This window comes from Anas platyrhynchos, chromosome 1, assembly GCF_047663525.1.
Source record: "Anas platyrhynchos isolate ZD024472 breed Pekin duck chromosome 1, IASCAAS_PekinDuck_T2T, whole genome shotgun sequence".
NCBI classification, from domain to species: Eukaryota; Metazoa; Chordata; class Aves; order Anseriformes; family Anatidae; genus Anas; species Anas platyrhynchos.
Window position 1 is genome coordinate 19,554,629 of NC_092587.1, and position 21,327 is coordinate 19,575,955.

Sequence of the window (21,327 nt, forward strand, 5' to 3'; positions counted from 1 at the left end):
GCAAGAGCCATTAAGGAAATACATAAGTAATTTCCTTATGCTGCTGTTCCTCCTCATATAGGGTTTTATTCAAACCTCTCCAAACAGAACTATAGTTTGCTAATACAAATTGCATTTATCTATCTATTTAAAGTGCACAGACTTAAGAAGAAAAGCACAGGAAATGTCGTCATTATTTGGGATTTTAATGCTTCCATAAAACACATGGGTAGGCAAAGCACCTCACACGTAGTCATCAGTTTCACAATGTGAAAATATGCTTAGTATGTGCATTATATCAAATAAATGCAAACTATGCATTATATCAAATAAAGCCACACATGGAACGTACAGCTTCCATGCTCCTTGTAAAAATTCTAGTTTTGGCACCTTATATGAAGTTTCCTTTTAATTTAACAGGGAATTTCAAAAAAAAAAAAAAAAAAACAACAGCTGATTCGTATTTCCCATTGGTTGCAACAATAAGAAATAAGAAAACAAGTAAATAAAAATGAAAATATCACCCACCCAGACACGTTAACTTGAAAATTCCATTGCTAAAGTGAAACTGTGAGAAAGGAAAACTTGGTTCACTAAGTCCAATTGCAAAGGGCCAACATAAAGAAAATGATATGGTAATTTTCTGAACTGTAACTACATCTGAGTACTGAACTCCGAGGAAAAACTGTTCGAATGCTAAAATCTGAAGATTAACAATTTCAGGTATGTTAACTTTTGAGATGCATCCATTCAAATAAGTTTTGTAACATTTACCTGTATCCAAGCGCTTTACAGGGGACTCATCATCAACCTCAGAATCTCCACATGCACTCCTTGATCTTTTCCTTGGGTGCAGAAGTGTCTCCAACCTTGGAAGGACTACAGACAAAAAGGTTTTGGTCCCTAGCTGTGGAGAAGTTGGCTGGGTTTCAGTGTTCTTTGCAGACTTTTGGGGGCTTATACTTTTCGATTTGCAGAAGAGAATGGATGTACGTCTGTTTACATCAGTTGATGACTCAGCTACAGCAGAAACAGTCGACTCATTGAGATTACTGTCAAGTAAATGTTCTGGAGTGTGTCCATTTATTTCTTTCTGAATGGAAGTGCTATATAATTCATTATCAAATTTTACTCTTTTGTAAAGCTTACTCTGCTCTGGATTGAGTTCTACTGGTTTGAGGGTTGGTGGTTCTGAATTAGTCTCCAAGTTTGAAGGAAGAGGTAATGCATCTGATGGTTCAAGTTTAGGGGGAGATTTATCTCCTGAAAAAATTATAAATAGAGTGTGATTTTTGAAAACTTGTCGTTATAAAGTCTATTATAAAACTCACTATAAATGTGCAGCCCACCAAATAAACTGTTGTTTGGAAACAAAGCATAACATTTTAAAAACAATTCTTGTCTAGCAACAATCTGTCCTAGTTAGTAGTTCCTACTTTTATACTGGGAGTCTAACATGGATAGAAAAGTAGGTGTTTATAGTTGGTGTTAACAATTTACACCTGGATCAGTACTTCTTACTTCTCATGCAATTATGTTAGTTTCATTAACTAAAAACTAAGAAAACTACTTTTTTTTTTTTTAATACCAAGTTGGGGTGGTGGATGATTATCTGTTAAATGCACTTACACTGCCATTCAAGTAAAATACTTGATATAATACATTTTACAAACTTTGTATATTCACCTTAACTGCCTAAGACAAGTTTTATCAGATAGACATTAAAAAAGTGGTATTTGTAACCTGATCTACTAGAGTAAGTTAAAATGTGATATAAAATTACAGAAAGGCAGTTTCTGCAAAGCTGTTTGCAGTTGTGACTAGCAGATTCATTTGCAAAACAACAACAAAGCATCCCCTAAGCCTTGCAGCTTTGACACTCGTTGACAAATACAGACTTGACAATGCAGACTTGATAGAAGAAGTCAGAAAAACCACCCTCTACCAATTTTCTTTCATCCCATTTTTTTTCTCCCCTCATTATCCTTTCCCAGATTATTTAAATAATTCCACACTGGGAGAAGACAATGGAGATGTAAGTGTGAGCATGAACAACTAGTTTCAATTTTTCTTCCCAAGTGATGGGAAAGAAAATATATATTCTACTGTTGCAGCATTCCTAAATACAAGTAACAGGACTACCTCACCCGTCAACGCAAAAAAGATGATATACCTTCATAGCTTCATAGATGTTAAAATTTATAGCTTCCAAGAGAATCTTTTAAGATGTGAATTAATAGTAAGATGCTTATTCTGTACAAATAACTGCATGAGACCAATGGAACATGTATGCTGTCAAATCAATTTTTAAAGTCTAGTTAATTTTCTATGTCACTTGATAAAAGACATAGAACAGCAAGGGTTTAAACCCTGTATCTGTAGTGAATTAAATACTATCTACGTATTGTTTTGGCTTAGCAATCTTTACTTTGAAATCAATAACTATAAATTAAAAATAAATAACTAAAAAAAAAATGACTAAAAAATAAAGCGTAGAAGAACTCTGCCCTATCATTTTAGGTTTAATTGAACAATAGCACAGTTCCTATTAAAAATATAGTGCTAAAATAGTGTGACTATGCTCACATCCTTTGAAGGCATGCATGTATTAGAGTTGGTAAATAATATTTCTGGAGCACATTTAGAATGAAATTTAGGGTCGGATAAGCATATTTACAGTAGCACCAATTAAAAAAATAAAACAAAAAACTGTAGTTTAGAATATCCAAGATCACTATTCTTTTTGAACAAATTCTATTTTTCTCACAATGAATTAGAAAAGATTCTCAAAAATACTAAAGCACAGAAAAACACTTAATTTAGACACTGAAAACTAAATTTCACTGCATTATTCTGCCACCACATTTTTAACATAATCAGAAATTGAAAAACAGAATTGCCAGGTGTTAATTCACAGCTCTTCTAGCATCAGCTTCTGTAATCCTGGGCACAGGATTCTTGTGGCTACCTTCCTCATCTCTCTTTTTTAGATATTTGTTCTCTTTCCTCTAAGTATTTGAGAGCCAAAACTTGAACTTGACTACTACTCTTCACTGTAACAGCAATGCCAATCAACTCTGGATGATGTTCTTTATAATTATTTTTAAACATATTGTAAATTTAAGAAAACAGTTACTGCTCAGTTTTAGTCTATTATTTGCACAAGAGCTGCAAAAGTTAAAGGCTGAGTAATAAAAATGTTAAGCTACAAGTAATAAAAAGTTAGTGTATTTTTTATCTGACAAAGTACATTGTTAAATGACTATATCCAGAAGCATCATCACTTGAAGGAGATTTAAATAAATAAATAAAACAGCATTAAACATCTTAAGAATGTTTAACAGCTTCACAACGAGGTAAATCACATGCTGATCCAATTACAATTTTTCTACTGTTGTCGTTCAAATCTCAAGCGCATTATGTTTGGAAACCACTCTTAGTCACAGTAAGAAACAAACACTAAGTTGCTGTTTGAATGGCAGTTAAGGACAGTCTTTTTATTCACTTCACAAAAATTTTGATAGCATCAAGCTGCACAGGACTGTTTTATTTATTATCATGCTTCCACTTTCCCTTCCGCTCTTTCCTCCCACAATTCGGTAGTGTTATGCCAAATGAAACATGCCTCTAACCCTCCTAAAGAAAAATAGATTAGCTTTTTAGAGAAGAGCTGATTACAAAATAAAATCTCTCAATAACATTTTTTTTTAAAGACTGGATTTGTTTGCTTCATTTAAAAATGAGCAATAAAGACCTCAGTAACTGTGTTAAAAACAAAAGAATCAAATACAATATTGAACTGTAACAAAAAGTTGGGTCTTTCAATTATGTTGCTCTCACTGAAATCAATGGGAACTAGTGAACAGTTGATGTAGTTCTGAGACCAGTATTTCAAGGAGGAAGAGAGGCACAAGGGGAAGGGCTGGTTAGATTTAGCTGCCTTGGTTCTACAACATGAAGTTTGATGACTCCCATCAATAGTTAGCTTTATTAAAACAGAAAAGAAACAAATAAACAAACCCTACCCTCCACCCTCCCCAAAGAGCCTGCAGATCATAGAAAAGCTACAAATGACTGTACAAGAGCCAACATTTTCAACACGGTTGACTTAGGCTCACATGATCCCTAATACATATTTTGGCGTTTAAGTGGATTTCTGAAAGTATAAACATATTTTCCACTCAGACAGTTGATTCCTTTTTGTATTACTACACTGAAAAGAGGTTTTAACTAAAAGGATCATTCTCATATTGTACTTAAGAGGCTATTCATCCATTTAAAAATGAAACATTATATTAATTTATTGCACTGTTTAATTCATGTGATTAGAGCAGTTGATTGAAGAAGTCCACAGTAGTACTAATTTAAACAAGGTATAAATCTTACCTTCTTCTTCTCCATCCTGTTCTAGTGCTGCACTTTCTTCTTCAAAACTTCCAATACCTGATTCTATTTGAGGAACTTGGTTGTGTTGCTGACTTAATTTGTTGCGAATACTGCTGATTTCTTTCTTTAAAAGCTTTGCTCTTTTGCTCCTTGATCCACTGGATTTCATTGCACAGGTAAGATCAAGTTTTTCTAGCAACTCTCTCAGCTGTTCTTCCAAGGACATATGCACTCTGTTCGCAGGATTCAGTAATCTATCCACTGAAGTCAAAATATGTATAATTGAAAATGTGTTAGTGTCTCCCACATACTAACAGAAAAAAAAAATAATCACGTGCTGAAATTGAAAACTTATCAAGAAGCTACTTAGATTAGTCTCAGTCGCTTTCCATTACCAGTAAAGAAATGCTGGCATGAATTCCAATTGTATAATGTTACTACAATTCTTCTTAATCTGAATTTTGTTCAAGAAATCTAAGCAGTTGAGCAAGGTCAGAAGGAATACAATTAACCTTTTCCACCCTATCAGGTAATTTCCTTCTTGTCAAAGAGCAGGGAGAGATTAGTTATAAAAGTAGTGTTATTTTCCTTCACTGTCAACAACTCAGAGAACCGATGTGCATGTCTAAAGGAAGCTGTTTATTTCCTAGTATTACAAGTGTGCTTGATTTTTTTTAATTCAACGGGTTATTTAAAAATGTACTGAAGTTTACACATGCTGGTAGTCATTTTCCACTATATATGACTAGATACAACATATGGAAGAAGGTGCTGAACTTAAAACCTTTTTTCATGTATCTCTTTAAATTAGGCTTTAACATTGTCTTCCAGATTCTGATTTTGACAGTGCTTTCTAATGGCAGATCTAGTAAAAGAGAATCAACTGAAACTTTCAAACACTGTCTTTAGTGGAGAAAACAAATTCTAGTCAGTAGACTGAACAGCTACAGTTTTAAGCATTTGTATGGAATTTACACACACCAAAAATGCGACAAGACAAAAATGTTCAAAAACAATCCAAAAACATCTTACCATCTTCCCAAGAGAAAGGCTGTGGTGACTCAAGTTTAGGCCGTTCAGGTAAGTGCATTCCAGTTTCATTATTATAACCAATTCCTTCAGCATCTCGTCTAGCTTGCCTGAGAACTACACCTCCTTGATCTCTTAACCGCACTGCAGCTCTATAGAATATTGTATCTTTTGCATTGTATTTCATACAGTTATCTATGATAAGATTGAAGTCTTCTTCAAACTCACTGAGGTTTTTATAGCCTTGAGCATCTAACCGTTTTCGCATGGTAGAGAAATCCATAGGATGTTTTATGTGATCCAAATAGTCTGGAACCTTTGAATAAATATTTAAAACAACAACAAAAAAGGGTAAAACTATGATAAAATTTTCATATTATGGATAAGATAATATCAGCTACTAACTGATCTGCATGTTTTAACATATTAACACCTAAGATCAAGAACTGCAAAATGTAGCAGAGTTACATATCTTGATATTGTAAACATTTATACACCAGTAGAACAGTACATGTTACAAGACTTTGTAGCCTAAGTCTACTAACACATGCTGAAACTACTTATAACATGTACGTATGAAACACATAGTTCTAAAAATATGTGTGTTTATGTATAAATACATTTATCTTACGTATTATAAATATATTTTGATTATTGCACGTACAATATACGCATATATGTAAACGCATACACGCATGTATGTAAAAAAACACTTTGCATATATATATTTCTATACATGTATACATGGATATGCACATATGCATACATACACACATGTATATATCGCCTATTTTCCTGGTAAATGAAAAACAATTTTACCTCCAAATAAGAACACAGTATCCATATTTCAATTTTTAAGACACCCTTCAAATTTTCTCTATCAAAGAATCTTATAACAGAAGATCAGTATGTTGCCATCTTATTTGGCACGTGTAGTTGCTAAAAATTATTTTGGTATATGAACAGATTTTCATAGCAGCATAACTGAAGTTATCAGAATACAGGTTAGAAAGTAACACTATTCGGTTGCAACACTGCATTCTGTGATGCCATGAATTGCTGCTACTTATGTTTAGGTATGACTTGGTCACACATAAGGAAAACCCTGGAAAAAATAAGCTTAAAACATACCTCTTTAAGGTTCACTGGCTGAGCAAATATACGTGCAGAATCCTTTTCCTGCAGCTGATCCAGAACTGATCGCAGAAGTACAGTAAATGGAGTAAGCTGAAGTTCCATAGCAACTTGCTCTATCTTGACCTAAAGAAGTAATAATTACGTAATGAATTACTTTTTATTAAGATACTATTTTAATGTAAGTTGTCTTTCAGTAACAGTACTTTAGATATGAAAAACATTAAAAAACACTACTTCAACTTCAGCTGAAATACCAAAGAAAGTGAGTTTTCAAAAATAACACTTCTAGATCTTAATGCTACTTTCAGTATCATCAGTTGGCATGGGTCTAACACGTTTTCAGCTGATAACTTTATAAAAAAAAAATCACTCATCCTTTTGTTGTTCACTCAATTTCAACTCTAGCTTCTCATCCTCTCAAAGCCCGTTTTTTTAATCTGTAATAACTGAATTTTGCTTCATTTTTAATAGTAATTATTTTCACTGAGAAGTTATTACATAAGAGATTCATATTTTGCCAACAAAAATAACAAGAATTTAAATGCAATTTATTTAAAGTTAGTCTTCATTTGTAATGACAATTTCAAGATGCAAAAAGAGAACCTGATAAACATTTACAGGCTATATAAACCCCAAACAAATGTAATTTTAAAGACCATGTCCTATATAGATTCCAAACATCATTTAAACAACCAGAATCTACATCTTCAAATACTTGGTCACCCTTCAGAATTGTCATTATTTTTTCACAGTATTAAAACTCCTCTACAGTTTATTTTCAGGACATTTCAAGAGTTATCAACACTGAAACAGTTTTGCCAAGGCAAAAATAAATTATTTATGACACATCTATGGTGTGGGTGCATACACATAAACAGACAAAGCACGTTTTACAAGTAAGAACAATTAAGGAGTCCTAAAGGCAAACTTGTTGCTTTCACAGTTTCATATAAAACATTCTCTTCCTGCAGTACTGCTTCCTCCCATCTCTTGTCCTAGCTATCTTAACCCTATAATGCTGTATGATTTAGATGCAGCTTTTTGGTTTTTGTGTTTTATGACAAACAAATAAAAGTGTTCCTCAATAAAGGTACCTATTGGGAAAATGTGATAATCAAATTTTATACATTTCTTCAGAAACCAATTTACTTTACAATGACTTATTAAGTAACTTTACATATTTTAAACAGCTTGTGTGAGAGTGCATGTACAAAAAGCACAGACTTTGCACTACAAAAACTGTGTGAGAATACTTAAATTATCTTTCCTTCAGAAGAGTTTCACCAAATTAAAAAGTAAAATTAAAAGAAACATTTACCTGCTCTCTTTTTAACTTTTCACGCTTACGTATAAGTTCAATTAATAAACGTGCCCTTTCAAGATCATGGCGCAGCCTTTGCCAGTACTTCAATTTTTCTTTTAAGGCTTGCATTTCTTCATCATCTTCTCTCTAAGAAAAGAATCAATAGATTTTCAGGAAGTGAAAACACTTATCTCTTTCTATAAGCTAGTTTTATGCAATTATATAGAAGTATTCACTGGAAAGAATAAACTTTTTTTTTTTTATATACATACTCAGTAATAAGCTTCATACTACAATTCTTAATTTTTTCAACTATATAGCTGAAAGCAAAAATTGTAAAGCTGAAAAGGCCTATAGTGAAGGTTATTTACATCAGAAAAAGCAATATAACAAATAGCAACCCAGCAAAAACTTGGTATTTTCACACCAAAATCCAAACCAGGAAAACCAGCCCTGAAGTGGTCAGTCACTTGATAACCCTTGTAGATCCCTTCCCACTAAACTATTGTATTCTATTCTATTCTAATGATCACCAGCTTCTTCAGAAACATCACAGAAGCCTGGTAGAAATGAACTCTTACTGTGCTCAACACAGTCCACCTCCCCCACCCCCAGAAGAATCAGGAAACGCTTGTAAAAGCATCAAGATCATTCTGACTAGTGAGGACAGGAAATGAAAAGCAGATTGTCAAATAAAATACTAACTTCAAATGGTACTGAAAAAAAAAAAAAAAAAAAAAAAAAAAAGAGAAATCCAGTAATACAACCTGGATGACAATGCACTTTTAGGAAGAATTGTTTAAATACCTGTAGTACTTAGTTGGATCTGTACACACAGAATACAGCTTTTCCTCTTTGTTTTTACTATTTTTCATAAGAAAAATAAAGATATTGAAATAATACTACCTACATTATTCAAAAGAGATTCATAAACTCAGGAACTGTGGTAAAGAGTAGAAGTCTTGCTACTAGTACCAAGTGCACAGAAGAAACATGCATTGGAGGATTATTACATTTTATGAGAATATTTTAATAAGGAATCTCATGAAAAGACCCACAGTTTTGTATGCTGGCCTGGAACTAGCATAATGCAATATACATTTGGTAAGTTTTTTGTTTATTTGTTATTTTTTAACTAAAACAAATAAGCAAATCATAAATAAATTCCATAAGTTATAAGAAAGTAAAAGAGGATTAAGGAAAACAGGCTAAGCAGGTGAACAGTAACCACACATTACAAACTGTGACACTCATAGAAAAAACATCCCTAATAGAAGGTAATTATAAGTCCTTTAAATAAAGCTTGTGCAATTTTTCAGCCAAAAGGTCCTAAAATTGAAAAAAAAAAAAAAAAACAACAAAAAAAAGGGTGTTTAAAAATATCTAACAGATCTGTGAGTGCTGAGTAATCTATAGAATATTTTAGTGCTTTAAATGCCTTGGAAAAGTAAAGATCAATACCCATGGAAACTATGAAGATAGTTTTATTCAAATAAAACTTCTTAATTAGAAAAATCCTTAATTGTTAACGAGGTCTGTATCCTGGTAGAGCAATCTGGTAACAGCAATTTGTTCCCCTTTTCAAAATAACACAAAAAAGACTGAAAACTGTAACTAGAACTTTCTACTTCCCTTTCCTAAGGTCTTTTACCACTGACAGTTATTTTGGTTTTCATTTCTTTAAAGAAGCTATGTCTTGAGTTAGACACCTAGTAACTGCTGAAGGTCAGAATATTTCTGAGTAAACTTCGATAGCAGTACAAATATTAGTACGCACATTTTTAATTCCATAGAATTTCCAGAGACTCACTGAAACAGAAAATCTGCACTGACACTAATTGCTGTTCTTGTACACCCCTCCATCTCCAAGTCCAGATCCCACATGTGGAGAAACAACCTGTTGACTGACATATTTATACTTCTTTTCCCCATGGTATTACTGTTTTTGAGAGTCAAAATTCAGCTCTGGCCCTTGTCAAAAGTGGCAGTCTTACCGTTTTGCTTGCACTCATTCAATAGTCTGTTCTTTTGCCTAATGTAATTGCATAGTTCAGATTGGGGAACTGATTCTGCTGAAAGCTACGACAACAAAACCATACTAGTTTTAAGGTGTGTCAGGAAACCTAAATAGAGCAAGAAAAGTAGCTTTGTTGGAACAGGTCTGGTGTAGTTCACTTGGCTAAATCTGAAGGTGCAGTTGCACTTAAAAACATGTATTTTCAAGATTTTTTTAAAAAACTGAACCACTTGTTTCACCTGCTACAGATATGTCTATGAGATAAACATAATATTTCATTCTCTAAGATAACCAGGTAGGTTTAAATGTGCTGATGTGACCCAAAGCATCTACAGCACCTTGTCTGCTTTCTTCTTGGGCGTACATACACTATACTCCTTCCTTGAAAGTCACTTGGGACTAGGGATTAATGGCAAACTTACAGTTTTGCATCACTTATGTGCAAAGTGATGTTGGCAGTTATACTAGCTGATACAAACTCTTTTTATACTTTATTAGATAACATATACCTTAATTAAATTAAAAGATACAGGCAAGTTGAAAAGAACTGTTGATGCACTGGCTTCCTGTATCTATGCAGAGAAAACTTGGATAAAACAAGTCCCTTTCAAAATTTTAATTTCTCAAAACCCTGATGACAAGCACATTTTCTATTAACCTCCTGATAAAGAGTTCTTCCCTCCAAAACTTTCTTCCCATAACAAAGCCAGAAAAAAACTTCTTGCTGACAACAGAAGACAAATTTAGAACAAAACTGATGCTTTACAATGAACATAGATCTTACCGAACACCAAAAGATGCATTATCCAGGAAAGCTAAAACTGATATTTATTAATATTGTGTGAAAACACTTCTAAGTCTACACACAGAACATACACCAATTGAGAACTCATCTTCAGCTCCATCTCTGACCATAAAGCACATGGTACCAGTGGGCACACTGTCACTGTATGTCACTGGATGTGAATATATGGGGACAGCCTCAATCCTTAGATTACCTGCTGCTATTCATATGCCAGCCAAAACCATTTTGTGACTGCAATTAGTGTTCTTACTGAAATCGTCACTGCAGGTATAACCTTAACCAGCAGCACTTTCAACTTTTCCATTCTTTTTCCAAAGAGCAGTTTTCAAACAACCTCTCTATAGCAGCAACAGCTATTCCACTTTTATTTCATGTCTTATTTTTATTCAAAAAGTTTCTAACTGCATGAAAATAATGGGGCTCTAGGTTTATTATTTCCAGTATCTTTCCTGATTATGCAGGTGGAGAAAGAAGTGACAGCACAAACCATTCTTTCAGAGGGTTCCTTGCTCCTTCAGCTGGTGAAGTGCTACATAAAATCTCTTTTGTTTAGAACCATTTGTTGATAGGTATCACCTTCAAAAGCCCAACATAACTAAGCTCTAACACAGTCATTAAGAAGTAATTTTTAAACCCTGGGAACACTTCTTCTGCCAAGTCTGTTCTAGTAAACAAACATTGAGTAGGGATCACAAACACTTGACATCTTGAATCAGTTTCGGGTTTTAATTCAGAATCCTGATCTTCACATTTCTGTTCAATTTAAATTAAAACCAAACAACAACAAAAAAACAGAACCACCTCTTCTGAATCTGTATTACACTGGCACTTATGTTCCTGTGACTGACTGAAAACCAGAGTTTTTGACATTTTGACCTCAAACCTAAAATCAGGTAAAAATAATTTTCTCATCCAGACCGAAATTAACAAAATCATGCACACTTGCCCCACTTGACTGGCAAAAGTAATTTGCATCTCAAATTTCTGAGGAGTTTAATAAACAGCCATAGCTGTTTTTAATATATATATATTTCTTTTTTATATACAGCTATGGCTGTTAATTAAAGGCTTCATTATGGTTTGGCCTACACTTGAGTAATGAAGATGACTAACACATCTAATTCTTTGTAGTTATGACTACTGTAAAAGGTATTATAAATACCTCTAGATGATGTTACAGAGAAGACAGTGTCACACACAGGGCACTTGCTACTCACTGAGCAGCACTACCTACATGTTTATCATCAAACAGGTCAATTTAATATTCAACTTTGCTTGAAAGTTGCATTTTATTTTCAAAAGATGAAGTCCAATTCAATTGTAATTTTTAAGAATAAAGCTTAGCAAGTGCTCCATTTTTTATAAAAGCAACCGTTTCCAATTACTTAAATATTTTCATTATTTACTTAATTTAAAATAGTATTTGTCTAATTCTGTAATTAGAAAAAGAAATGAAGTAGTGTTTATACAGGAGTGCAAACATGTAAAGGCATTTTAATGAGCTCAAATCCAAGGTCTACATTTTTAATATTTAATGTTTGATCATAATCCTTTTGTTGTGGTAGTCATTATTTAAATCTTTACAAATGTTGCAGTTCTGATGGAACAGAACACACCATCTCAATAGCAGAAGCACTTCCCAATTACCAACTAGTAAATAAATGTTTTTCAGACACCATAACTATAGTTTAAGTCTGTACTTAAATCCAGGACACGAGTCCTGGACTTTTTTGCTTGTTTTTATTTATTTTAAGGACTCAAGTTCACTTAATATTTTGTTGATGTTGCTTTGATGCCCACTATCTGAATAATTAATTTGAGCTATTATCAGGTTAACTGTCAGACACTACTTTGTAGAATAAAAGCTTCTATTACAGAATTAAAGGATTAATCAAAAGAATAAATAGTATAAAAAAGGGAACAATATTGAAACATACAAAAGATAACTTTGAACGTAAATTGGCCACTTGTTTAATTCCACATAAAAGGAATAAGGGCATCGCTCCTGTGAGGAAAGGCTGAGCAAGCTGGGACTTTTCAGCCTCGAGAAAAGAATGCTGAGGGGACCTTGTCAATATATGCACATATCTGAAGGGATGGTGCAAAGAGGGTGGAGCCAAGCTCTTTTCAGTGGTGCCAGGACAAGTGGCAATGAGCACACAGGAGGCTCCATCTGAACATCAGGAGGCACTTCTGTGCTGTGTGGGTGATGGAGCGCTGGCACAGGCTGCCCAGGAAGGCTGTGGATCTCCTTCCTTGGAAATCTTTAGAAGCCACACGGATGTGGTCCTGGGCAGCCTACTCTAGGTGGCCCTGCTTGAGAAGGGTGTGGCCTCCGGAAGTCCCTTCAAAATTATGATATTCTCTTAACTGATGATTAGTTGTTTTATGTAGAAAACCAAAAATAATAAAATAAATGCACACAAAAAGGACAGATCAGTAAGTTAGGAAGGAATGCCGAGTGTTATTTTTGTGACTATACCAATTCACGATTGATCAACAAATAGCAGCGTAATACAAACGAAATTAATAGTTAAGCTACAAAGGGGGAAAATTTTCAATTTAATTCAAATAAATGATAGTCATATACAAAGTTTTTAAAGTTATAAAACACATTCTGAAGATCTTGAGGTTACTTTACAGTAACAATTCCACTGGAAATCAAACATCTGGAGAATGGAGAGAACTCAGAACTGATATTATTAGTTCATTTTAAAAGGTAACTGGAATGCAGGAAGAATTTTCACACCATGTTTCACAGTGCTTCAAGGACTATTACATGGATCCAGGTACAGAATACAAAAAAAAAGTTTTGGTTACTTTCAAAGTTACTCTGTGCCTTGAAACCAGACAACAGGAGACCTGCCTAAACCTCTAATGTTGCTAAAGTTGTTCATATTACAAAAATGAGAAACAGAATAGAACTGCTTTATGATTGTGATACAAATCTGCACTGATTTTTTTTTTTTTTTTTTTTTTTTTTTTACAAATTTTAACTGGTAAATGCTTACAACTTAAATAAATCAAAGTTGTTTAAAGATAGGTTGAATTTAACTAGAACAAAATATAAGCATGAATTTATGCCTGCCTATAACTCAACTGAATTGTGTCAAAAGTAAAACTAAAAGTTGCATCATCAGGCCTTTGAACTTCATCCACATCTTGTTCTTTCTTTTGTTACTACCAAACAATGTGGACAATAAGGTTCTAACTTGAACACAGAACTCATATGATGTTTAACCTTTTACTCTGTAAAAGTTCATGTTTTTTTTTTTTTGTTTTGTTTTTTAGTTATGCATGTCAAAGAAGAAATCTGTTTTCCATCTGTTAATGGATGGACTAACTCATGGCACATTGATGAATGATTTCTAAAAAAAACACAAATCTAAATCAATAAATAATACTAGATAGTTTTGTTAAATATTTTGTGAAACATTTAGGCAAATAAAAGATTACCCTGTGCGAATATTTTTTCAGATTTCAAAAGTAAAAAGAGTTAAATAAAGAGTTAAACGTAACTTGAATTTGAAACTGTACATTAAAAGTAAGGTAAAGCTTTTACTAAATGCTGAATAAGAGAAATGTTTTACTTGGTGCTATGTTTCCTGATTAATTCTTTTACTCTTTAAAATAAGACCTTCTGATTTCTTTTTCTAAGTAAAAAATTATGTCACCTACCTGTTGTGTGTTTCTTTGTGACTGTAAACTGGACTGCAGCCTTCTCAACAGAGGAACACCATTCCTAGACAGCCTTTTAAGCAACCAGTAACTGTGCACTCGTTCAACAAACTGCTTCTTCCGCTGAATGGCCACCTGATTCATAATCTTATTTAATCTAAAATATGGAAAAACTGATATTGTATTTTTTCCAGCAAAGCATAAAACATATTTGTCTAAGGAAATTTAACATCAGGTATATATATATATATATATATATATATATATGAATGTATACTGTACTAACAGCAGTGTAATGTATCACCACATTTTTCTTTCAATTACATCACTTTCAGGACAGTTATCTCTCAACAGTATATTACAATCAGAAATACAGCATCAAGCAGATGTATTTAACAGATATGTTAAGGTACTTTAATGTTAACTGATCCTTAAGGACATCAATTTTTTTCATGATCATTAGTTTTCTCAAGAACAATTCCAGATTAAGGCTGAGAATAAAACTTAATGTACATTTTAGAATAAATTTCCTTCTGAAAACAAAACAGAAAGCTTTAAAACCCTACTGAAGTTTTTGTATCATTTGTTGCATGTTTAATATTATCTTCACACAGAATGAATAATTTGTTTCAAAGACAATACATCTACAAAATTTTAACATAAAAACACGTGAATACTCTCTGTACTTGTCAATAGAACTTGTATTATTGATCTACTGATATGAATCTTTTGGCAAATAAAGGGAAGAAAAAGAAACGTTAAACAGCTAAACGCTTATGATTTTTACACGATGCATATGAAAACATCCACACAGAAAAGCTGCAACAGGGGATGATAAAAAGTTAAGCAAAATATCTTGATTAAATAAACAGCATTTTCTCCAAACTCTGTTTAATACACAAATATTGTTCACATTGCACTTTCCTAGAATCTAACATGCACAACTACCTCAAGTGCTATTTTTTGAAATAATGACAAACTTGCCTGTTAAAACAACAGGAGTCTCACAAAACATGACATAAACATCTCAACATTTACAAATAAAAGTTCCTTTGAAATAGATCTTCAACGCTGTGCCTACAACATTTTGAATTCACAGTGCAAAAGTACAAAACCTTGATGGTTGTAGAAGTTTTTGTCTTTCTTTGATATTGCAGGGATTTGTGGCTGACGGCAGCCCTTGCAAAATTAACACCAGGTGTCCCAATATATCAACCACCTGCACCGTCAGAAGGGTTGTTCATTCAGTTGGGTGAGTCAGAGAGAGGAAAGAATTTCCCAGAGCTGGATGTAAGACAGAGTTATAGAAAGGATAATATGAATGAACAAAAATCTGTTTGTTCTCCAGGCAGTCTACTACTACCTGTAGGAAAACTCTACAATGCATAGCACTAGATCTGTCAAAGACTGTCCAATTTAATTTAATAACAAAATAGGCAAAAAAAAGTCAAAAGAGGCATCTGTACCATGTACCAAACAGTACCATGAAGCATTTAAATAAAAATTCTGAACATTTACATATTGGTATTTTGTAGCTTTTTCCCTTTTAGTATTAGGAATAAAGCAGTTTCTCAGCTAAATGATAGAAGTAGTCAAATACATAAACAAAATATAAAGTTATGAGTAGTCCTTTAGTAAAATTATTTTTAAGAATGCTTTGGAAGCTTCAACAGTATTCTTCAAACAAACATGCATGCAAGTCTACCCAGAGCTTGACAAAGGCCATTTATCCCCGGTTGTTTTTTCTTGGCTACGTAAAAGGTAAGATGCAATAGGTCTACTCAAGATTATGCTACATGTAGTTACAGAGCTTTCAATCATCATAGGGTACAGGCAGAGCAAACACAGGTCTTGAAAATACAGTCCCACTTTGTCCTTCAGCATTCTTGATAAATTCTAGCGTAACTTACAGGTAAGTTAGAGAGTCTTTCACTAACTTAATCTTAAAAGCCTTTCACAGGCAAAATATGCATTAATATAACTATATTAAACTTCATATACAAGTTAATTGTATACAATCACAGCTAATTACATAATTTAATCAAAAAAGATTACTGTCATCTCTGTCTTGAAAATAGCAAAACCTACTGAAGTGAGTCAAAAAAGCAATCAAATATATACCTATTTGGAGAGATCTGAGAATCATAACTCCACATGAAGAAAGGTGCGCTGGCTTCACGCCCATCAGATGTGGCAAGACTACGCAAACATCTTTAATTAGAGCTTTAAGTACATCTGCCCATTCACATAACAAACCATTCTATTCTTAGATAATTATGATAGCAGTGTGCTAGAAAAAGCTTTAGGAGAGATGTTTGCAGAAGATATTTTCCAGCTTTCAAAATAAAAACAAGCAGTTCACAGTGTAGAAACGACCTAACAAGTTGTAGGAACCTACTGTTCTCTCCCTACCCTCCAAATAAAACCAAAGCCTGGCTGTTCATATTTCATTTAGACACCAGGCTTCGGCAGTAGAAATACAACGTGAATCACATTTTCGTTTCTCAGAATGCAGAGGTCAGAGGCTCTTCACATCACACACATCTACAGAGCAGATGATCTCAATGACTCAAGACATTACATCTGCCATTAGCCCCTGAAAACCCTATAGTACAGTTTGTTGATCAACTTTTTGTTTAGTCAGATACTCCCAGGAGGACTTTCACTGTCTGAAATGCTTCACATTTTGACAGATGTGGGAGAAATAAGACAGGATTCGCCTATTGCCGTAAAACCCTAGAAGTAGCTCAGCCCAGGTACTGATTTTGAAGGTCTTTCCTTTTACAGAGCTAACTACCATCATAGGAAACTCTTACTCGGACTCAAAGATAAATTCAGCTGCAGTGAACTTGAACACACACATGAATTAAACACACATATGTATCAGTATTGAACATGGTGTTTTCTGCTACCTGAGCTAGAACTAAGGTCTGAAACATTGAAACTAATTTTTCAAACAAAATTTGAAATCCTTTGATGTCCTTAGGGAACTTGCTGCATGCTTCACCTCCCCCTCTTCCTCCTTCCAATAAAGAGATGTAATATTAAAGAAATTGTTGAAGAGTTTTCAGTCAGTGAAACCAGTGACAGAAATTACTGCCAAGGTACCCATCCACCCTAGAGCTTTTGCCAACTATAACATCATGAAAGAATAATTTTCTCTAGTGTTTTTATTTTGTAAAAGCAAGTGTTTACTGTAAATCTAGCATTGTGTTAAGAGAATATAAATCAGATTTAAAATGCACTTTAAACACAGGTGTATTAATTTAACCCATAGTGCTATATCTTCAGAAATAATAGGTAACTCTCATTACAATGAACTACTTTATCTCCCTCTTTTTTTAATATAATATATATTGAGACTGCCAAAGAAGCTAAGACTACTGTTCCAGACAGCCCACAAAGAAGGGAACATAGGATCACACACTTGAAAGGAACTACCAGCATTATTGCTTCCTCTATAACCGACTTCAGACACGTCAGAAAATGAAAAGTCACAACTATAATGGCTACAGAAAGCAAGCACAAGAGATGAGAACTGTCCTTGCTGCCCACGTTCCTTAGGGAACAGAGAATTAGTTAAGACAAAATTCCCAAGAAGTCTTCTGAAATGGATGATGTTGTGTTAAACAACTTCCTTTCTAAATACTTAATCAACACAATTAAGCTAAACAAGTTTTCAAGCTGTAATTCAGTGTAGCAAGAATTGATGTTCTCAGGCCTGAAGAGCAGCTCAGCATTGCTCACAGCACATTGCTTTTACCCCTCAACTTTTCACTTATTTAAAATAAATAATATTGGAGCATCACAGATAACCTATAAATAAGATTTATATATTTCTCTAAATGGTTTCTCTTTAGCCTTTTAAGTTAACAGTCAGAAAAAAAAAAAAAACATATTTTAGATTTTTCAAAATTTCTTCAACCGTAGTTGTTCTCCCACTATATTTGGTACTCTCAATATGTAACTGGTCCCATAACAGATGCATTAGGTTTCGAGTTCACAAACCCAACGATACTGATGCCTGTTGTAGCATCCCGACCCAACCATTTTCTCAAGGAACCCTGTCTGACCACTGCAGCCTTTTGATGTTTGGCACCACCAGGCATACTTCCTATTGATTTTTTTTTCCTGGGGGAATACATCCCAATGCTATGCAGTTACAAGAACATTTTCAGAACTATTATGTATTTGTGTCACAGGCAACCAAGAAAGCGAACACTACTTCCCTCCCCCAGCCCCACTTGTCTTCTACTGTAAAACACTGACATGCGCTACAAACATGGTATGGAAATATCTTAGAATCCCATGCTTATCTTAAAAAAGAGACAGTTTGCTTTTCAACTGAAGCTTTCAAACACCATCTGCAGTCCCAAGCCTGAAACTATACTCTAGTTGAGAATAAATTATGGCATTAAAAATACAAGGCTTTACAAAAGCAACAGAAGGAGAAGGAGAGGAAACCGTTTTGTTTTGAAAAGGTAAAACAGACTCAAATTTAAGATTAAAGTTAATAAACAAAAATTCCTTACCCAAGCTGTTGTATATCAGCTGCCCTACTCTACCCGTCCTCACATGGAGAGGCTTGATATCTCCCCTGCCAACAGCAGTACTCTTAATGGTTAAAGACATCTGAACTAAGCTGTGAGAAGTAACACTAATCCTGTATTTCTTCATTTTTTAGCTAAGTGCATAGAATATTTTCCCTCAACACAAGAGATCTGCTGGTGCGATATTAGCAATCTCAGAGCTTCCTCCTTCCTACGGGTGGCTGCCTCCCTCTACCAGTTTCAGCATAGCTGTCTCTGTGGCAACTACAGCAACTGGTTACATGGAGGAGTAAAAACATTCCCTTTTGTGACTATGTGGCAGTTCAGCATTGGAAAGCCAGCAATAGATAACCTACTATTTTCTATTAATCATCACTGATTGCTGCACGGACAATGCTTGCTGTCTAACCCCACTGATACTGTTTTAAGAATTCTAATACCTCAAGATTTATACAGTATCTCTCCATCCTCAAGTTTTCAAAAATACAATCCAGAAAGATAAATTCCATCTTAAGGCTAATTTTGTTGGTTTTTTTTTTTTTTTTTTTTTGTTTGTTTGTTTTTTTTTGTCCCCCTCCACTCCCTGGATTACTCTAAGTAATTCTGGCAGAAGGAAGGTCAGATGAGAATCAGCAAGATTCAGTAACAGTAAATACCCACCCACTAAAACCAATCAAATTTTAAACATGAACTAAAACTAGTATTTTAACTACTGTACTTCTCCTAAGCCTGCAGTATTGATTTGTGATTTTGTATTTTCCTTTATCCATCACAGCTGGATTAAAGCTTCATGTGAAATACCAGCAAAGACTGACTTATACTCCATAAAATTATATTTAGCATCACTAGAATACCCAATGTCTCTTGAACTGTGGTAATACCTATAAACAATCAAATGACATTCCACTTCACTGTGCAAATAAAATACCCCTATTTTCAAATACGAAGGCTGCAGATATGTTTTTAAAAAGCTGTCAGAACAAAACACGAAATATCTAAATTGAATTAATCGTTACTAAGGAAACCGTGCATCCAAGGCTTTCAAGCCTTGCTCAGCAAAGTTCCAGAGAACATACCGAGACTCCCAGGAAACAGGAAAAAAAAAAAAAGGACACAAATATTAACTACAAACGATTACAGTAATTCCACTGACACCGACTGGAAAAGAATTAACGGAAAAATGGAAAAAAAAAAAACTGGGGAAGTTCCTGCTTTGGGAATTGGAATGAGTTCTGGCACCTGGCCAAGCACTCCTCCTAGCTCTGTATACAAAACTTCAGCTCTCAGAGGTGTATATATTTTATATGTTTTAGCATTCCAGCTAGTAAATTTGCCTCTCTCTGTTAGATTAAGTCTGATAATATATTTTTTTTCCTCTGATATATTTCCCAAAGCCTCGAAGTGTCTTCAGGTTCCTATTTATTACTCAAAATTTTATTGGTATTTAATTTAATTTTTACTGAACACATAGGAAACATGCTTCATGCTTCAAGTGACTGAAACTAAGCAAGCAGCTTGGAAGTTTTCTTAGGTAGAAAGTAGAATGTTGCACTGAAGGGCTTAGAAAATGCTACATTAATTCCAGTCCCTTCTCTATTAGTGATAACAGGTTGCTTTGTTCCTATCCTCCCAATGAACTCTGTGACCTTCCAAACCTTTGGATAAGGTAGAGGAAAAAAACACAAACTGCAGCAACAACAAAACCCAGTCACACTGGAAAACTTCCTTAGCCTTCTCAGAAAAAAATCACAAGCACAGATTTCCTTCTGCCTCTTTCTATACATCTTAGGGTCATGACTTTTCTTTGAAAGCATTCAAAATATTTGCTTTCATTGAAGGAGTCATAACCATACTGTTTATGATTTTGAAATATAATCTCTAAAGCTAAACTCACATTAGCAAACTAATAAAATATTAACCCAAAACAGCTTTTTCTCTATAATGGAAATTAAAACTTTAATTTACATTATTTTTTTTTTGTGAATTTTGTAACTTGGACTATTGAATAAAAAAAATAAACCGTTCCTCAGACAATTCACACAGAAAATCTTGATTTTGTATAGAATTAGATGTATCACCCTCTAGTCACCACAAAAACAAAACAAAAAGCACACATAATGGAAGTTCACACAATTGGTGAAACTCAAAAGTACCAAGGGAAAAAATTATTTCAAGTAGCTGTGGTGTTTTATTACTGTTAAATTCAGGTCATGAAATTTGACCTCCCTAACTTTAAATCAAACCCTGAGCATGCCCAGGGCACTAATGATGCACCATGCCAAAATATCTAACATATTTTAATTCCACTTCTAAGCTTCTTTGACCTGTACACATGAAATAAACAATACACACACACAAAAAAAAAGGAGAAAATTTTACCTATAGTATTTTCCTGCATCCCTTTTGTAAAAAGGCAGTGTTTAAATATGAGGCATCATTTCTA

The 21,327-nt window shown here is 33.9% G+C and overlaps 1 protein-coding gene across 9 annotated transcripts in view; it reads right to left on the reverse strand.

The window, feature by feature from the left end:
* The window catches only part of BRD1 (bromodomain containing 1), a 72,595-nt gene that overhangs the window by 28,769 nt on the left and 22,499 nt on the right, over positions 1 to 21,327 (reverse strand). For 7 of the 9 annotated variants that reach the window (XR_005266790.2, XM_072032999.1, XM_072033013.1 and 4 more), the window contains 6 exons: positions 14,335 to 14,491; positions 7,850 to 7,981; positions 6,526 to 6,654; positions 5,398 to 5,710; positions 4,366 to 4,626; positions 754 to 1,242 (listed from right to left, as the gene is read on the reverse strand). Coding sequence is in view for 8 of the 9 variants with exons in the window: in XM_072032999.1 (XP_071889100.1) it covers positions 754 to 1,242; positions 4,366 to 4,626; positions 5,398 to 5,710; positions 6,526 to 6,654; positions 7,850 to 7,981; positions 14,335 to 14,491 (1,481 nt within the window). In the remaining variant the exon portion in view is untranslated. The remainder of the gene's footprint in view (positions 1 to 753; positions 1,243 to 4,365; positions 4,627 to 5,397; positions 5,711 to 6,525; positions 6,655 to 7,849; positions 7,982 to 14,334; positions 14,492 to 21,327) is intronic. The other 2 variants (XM_038181570.2, XM_038181574.2) reach the window with 2 other exon arrangements.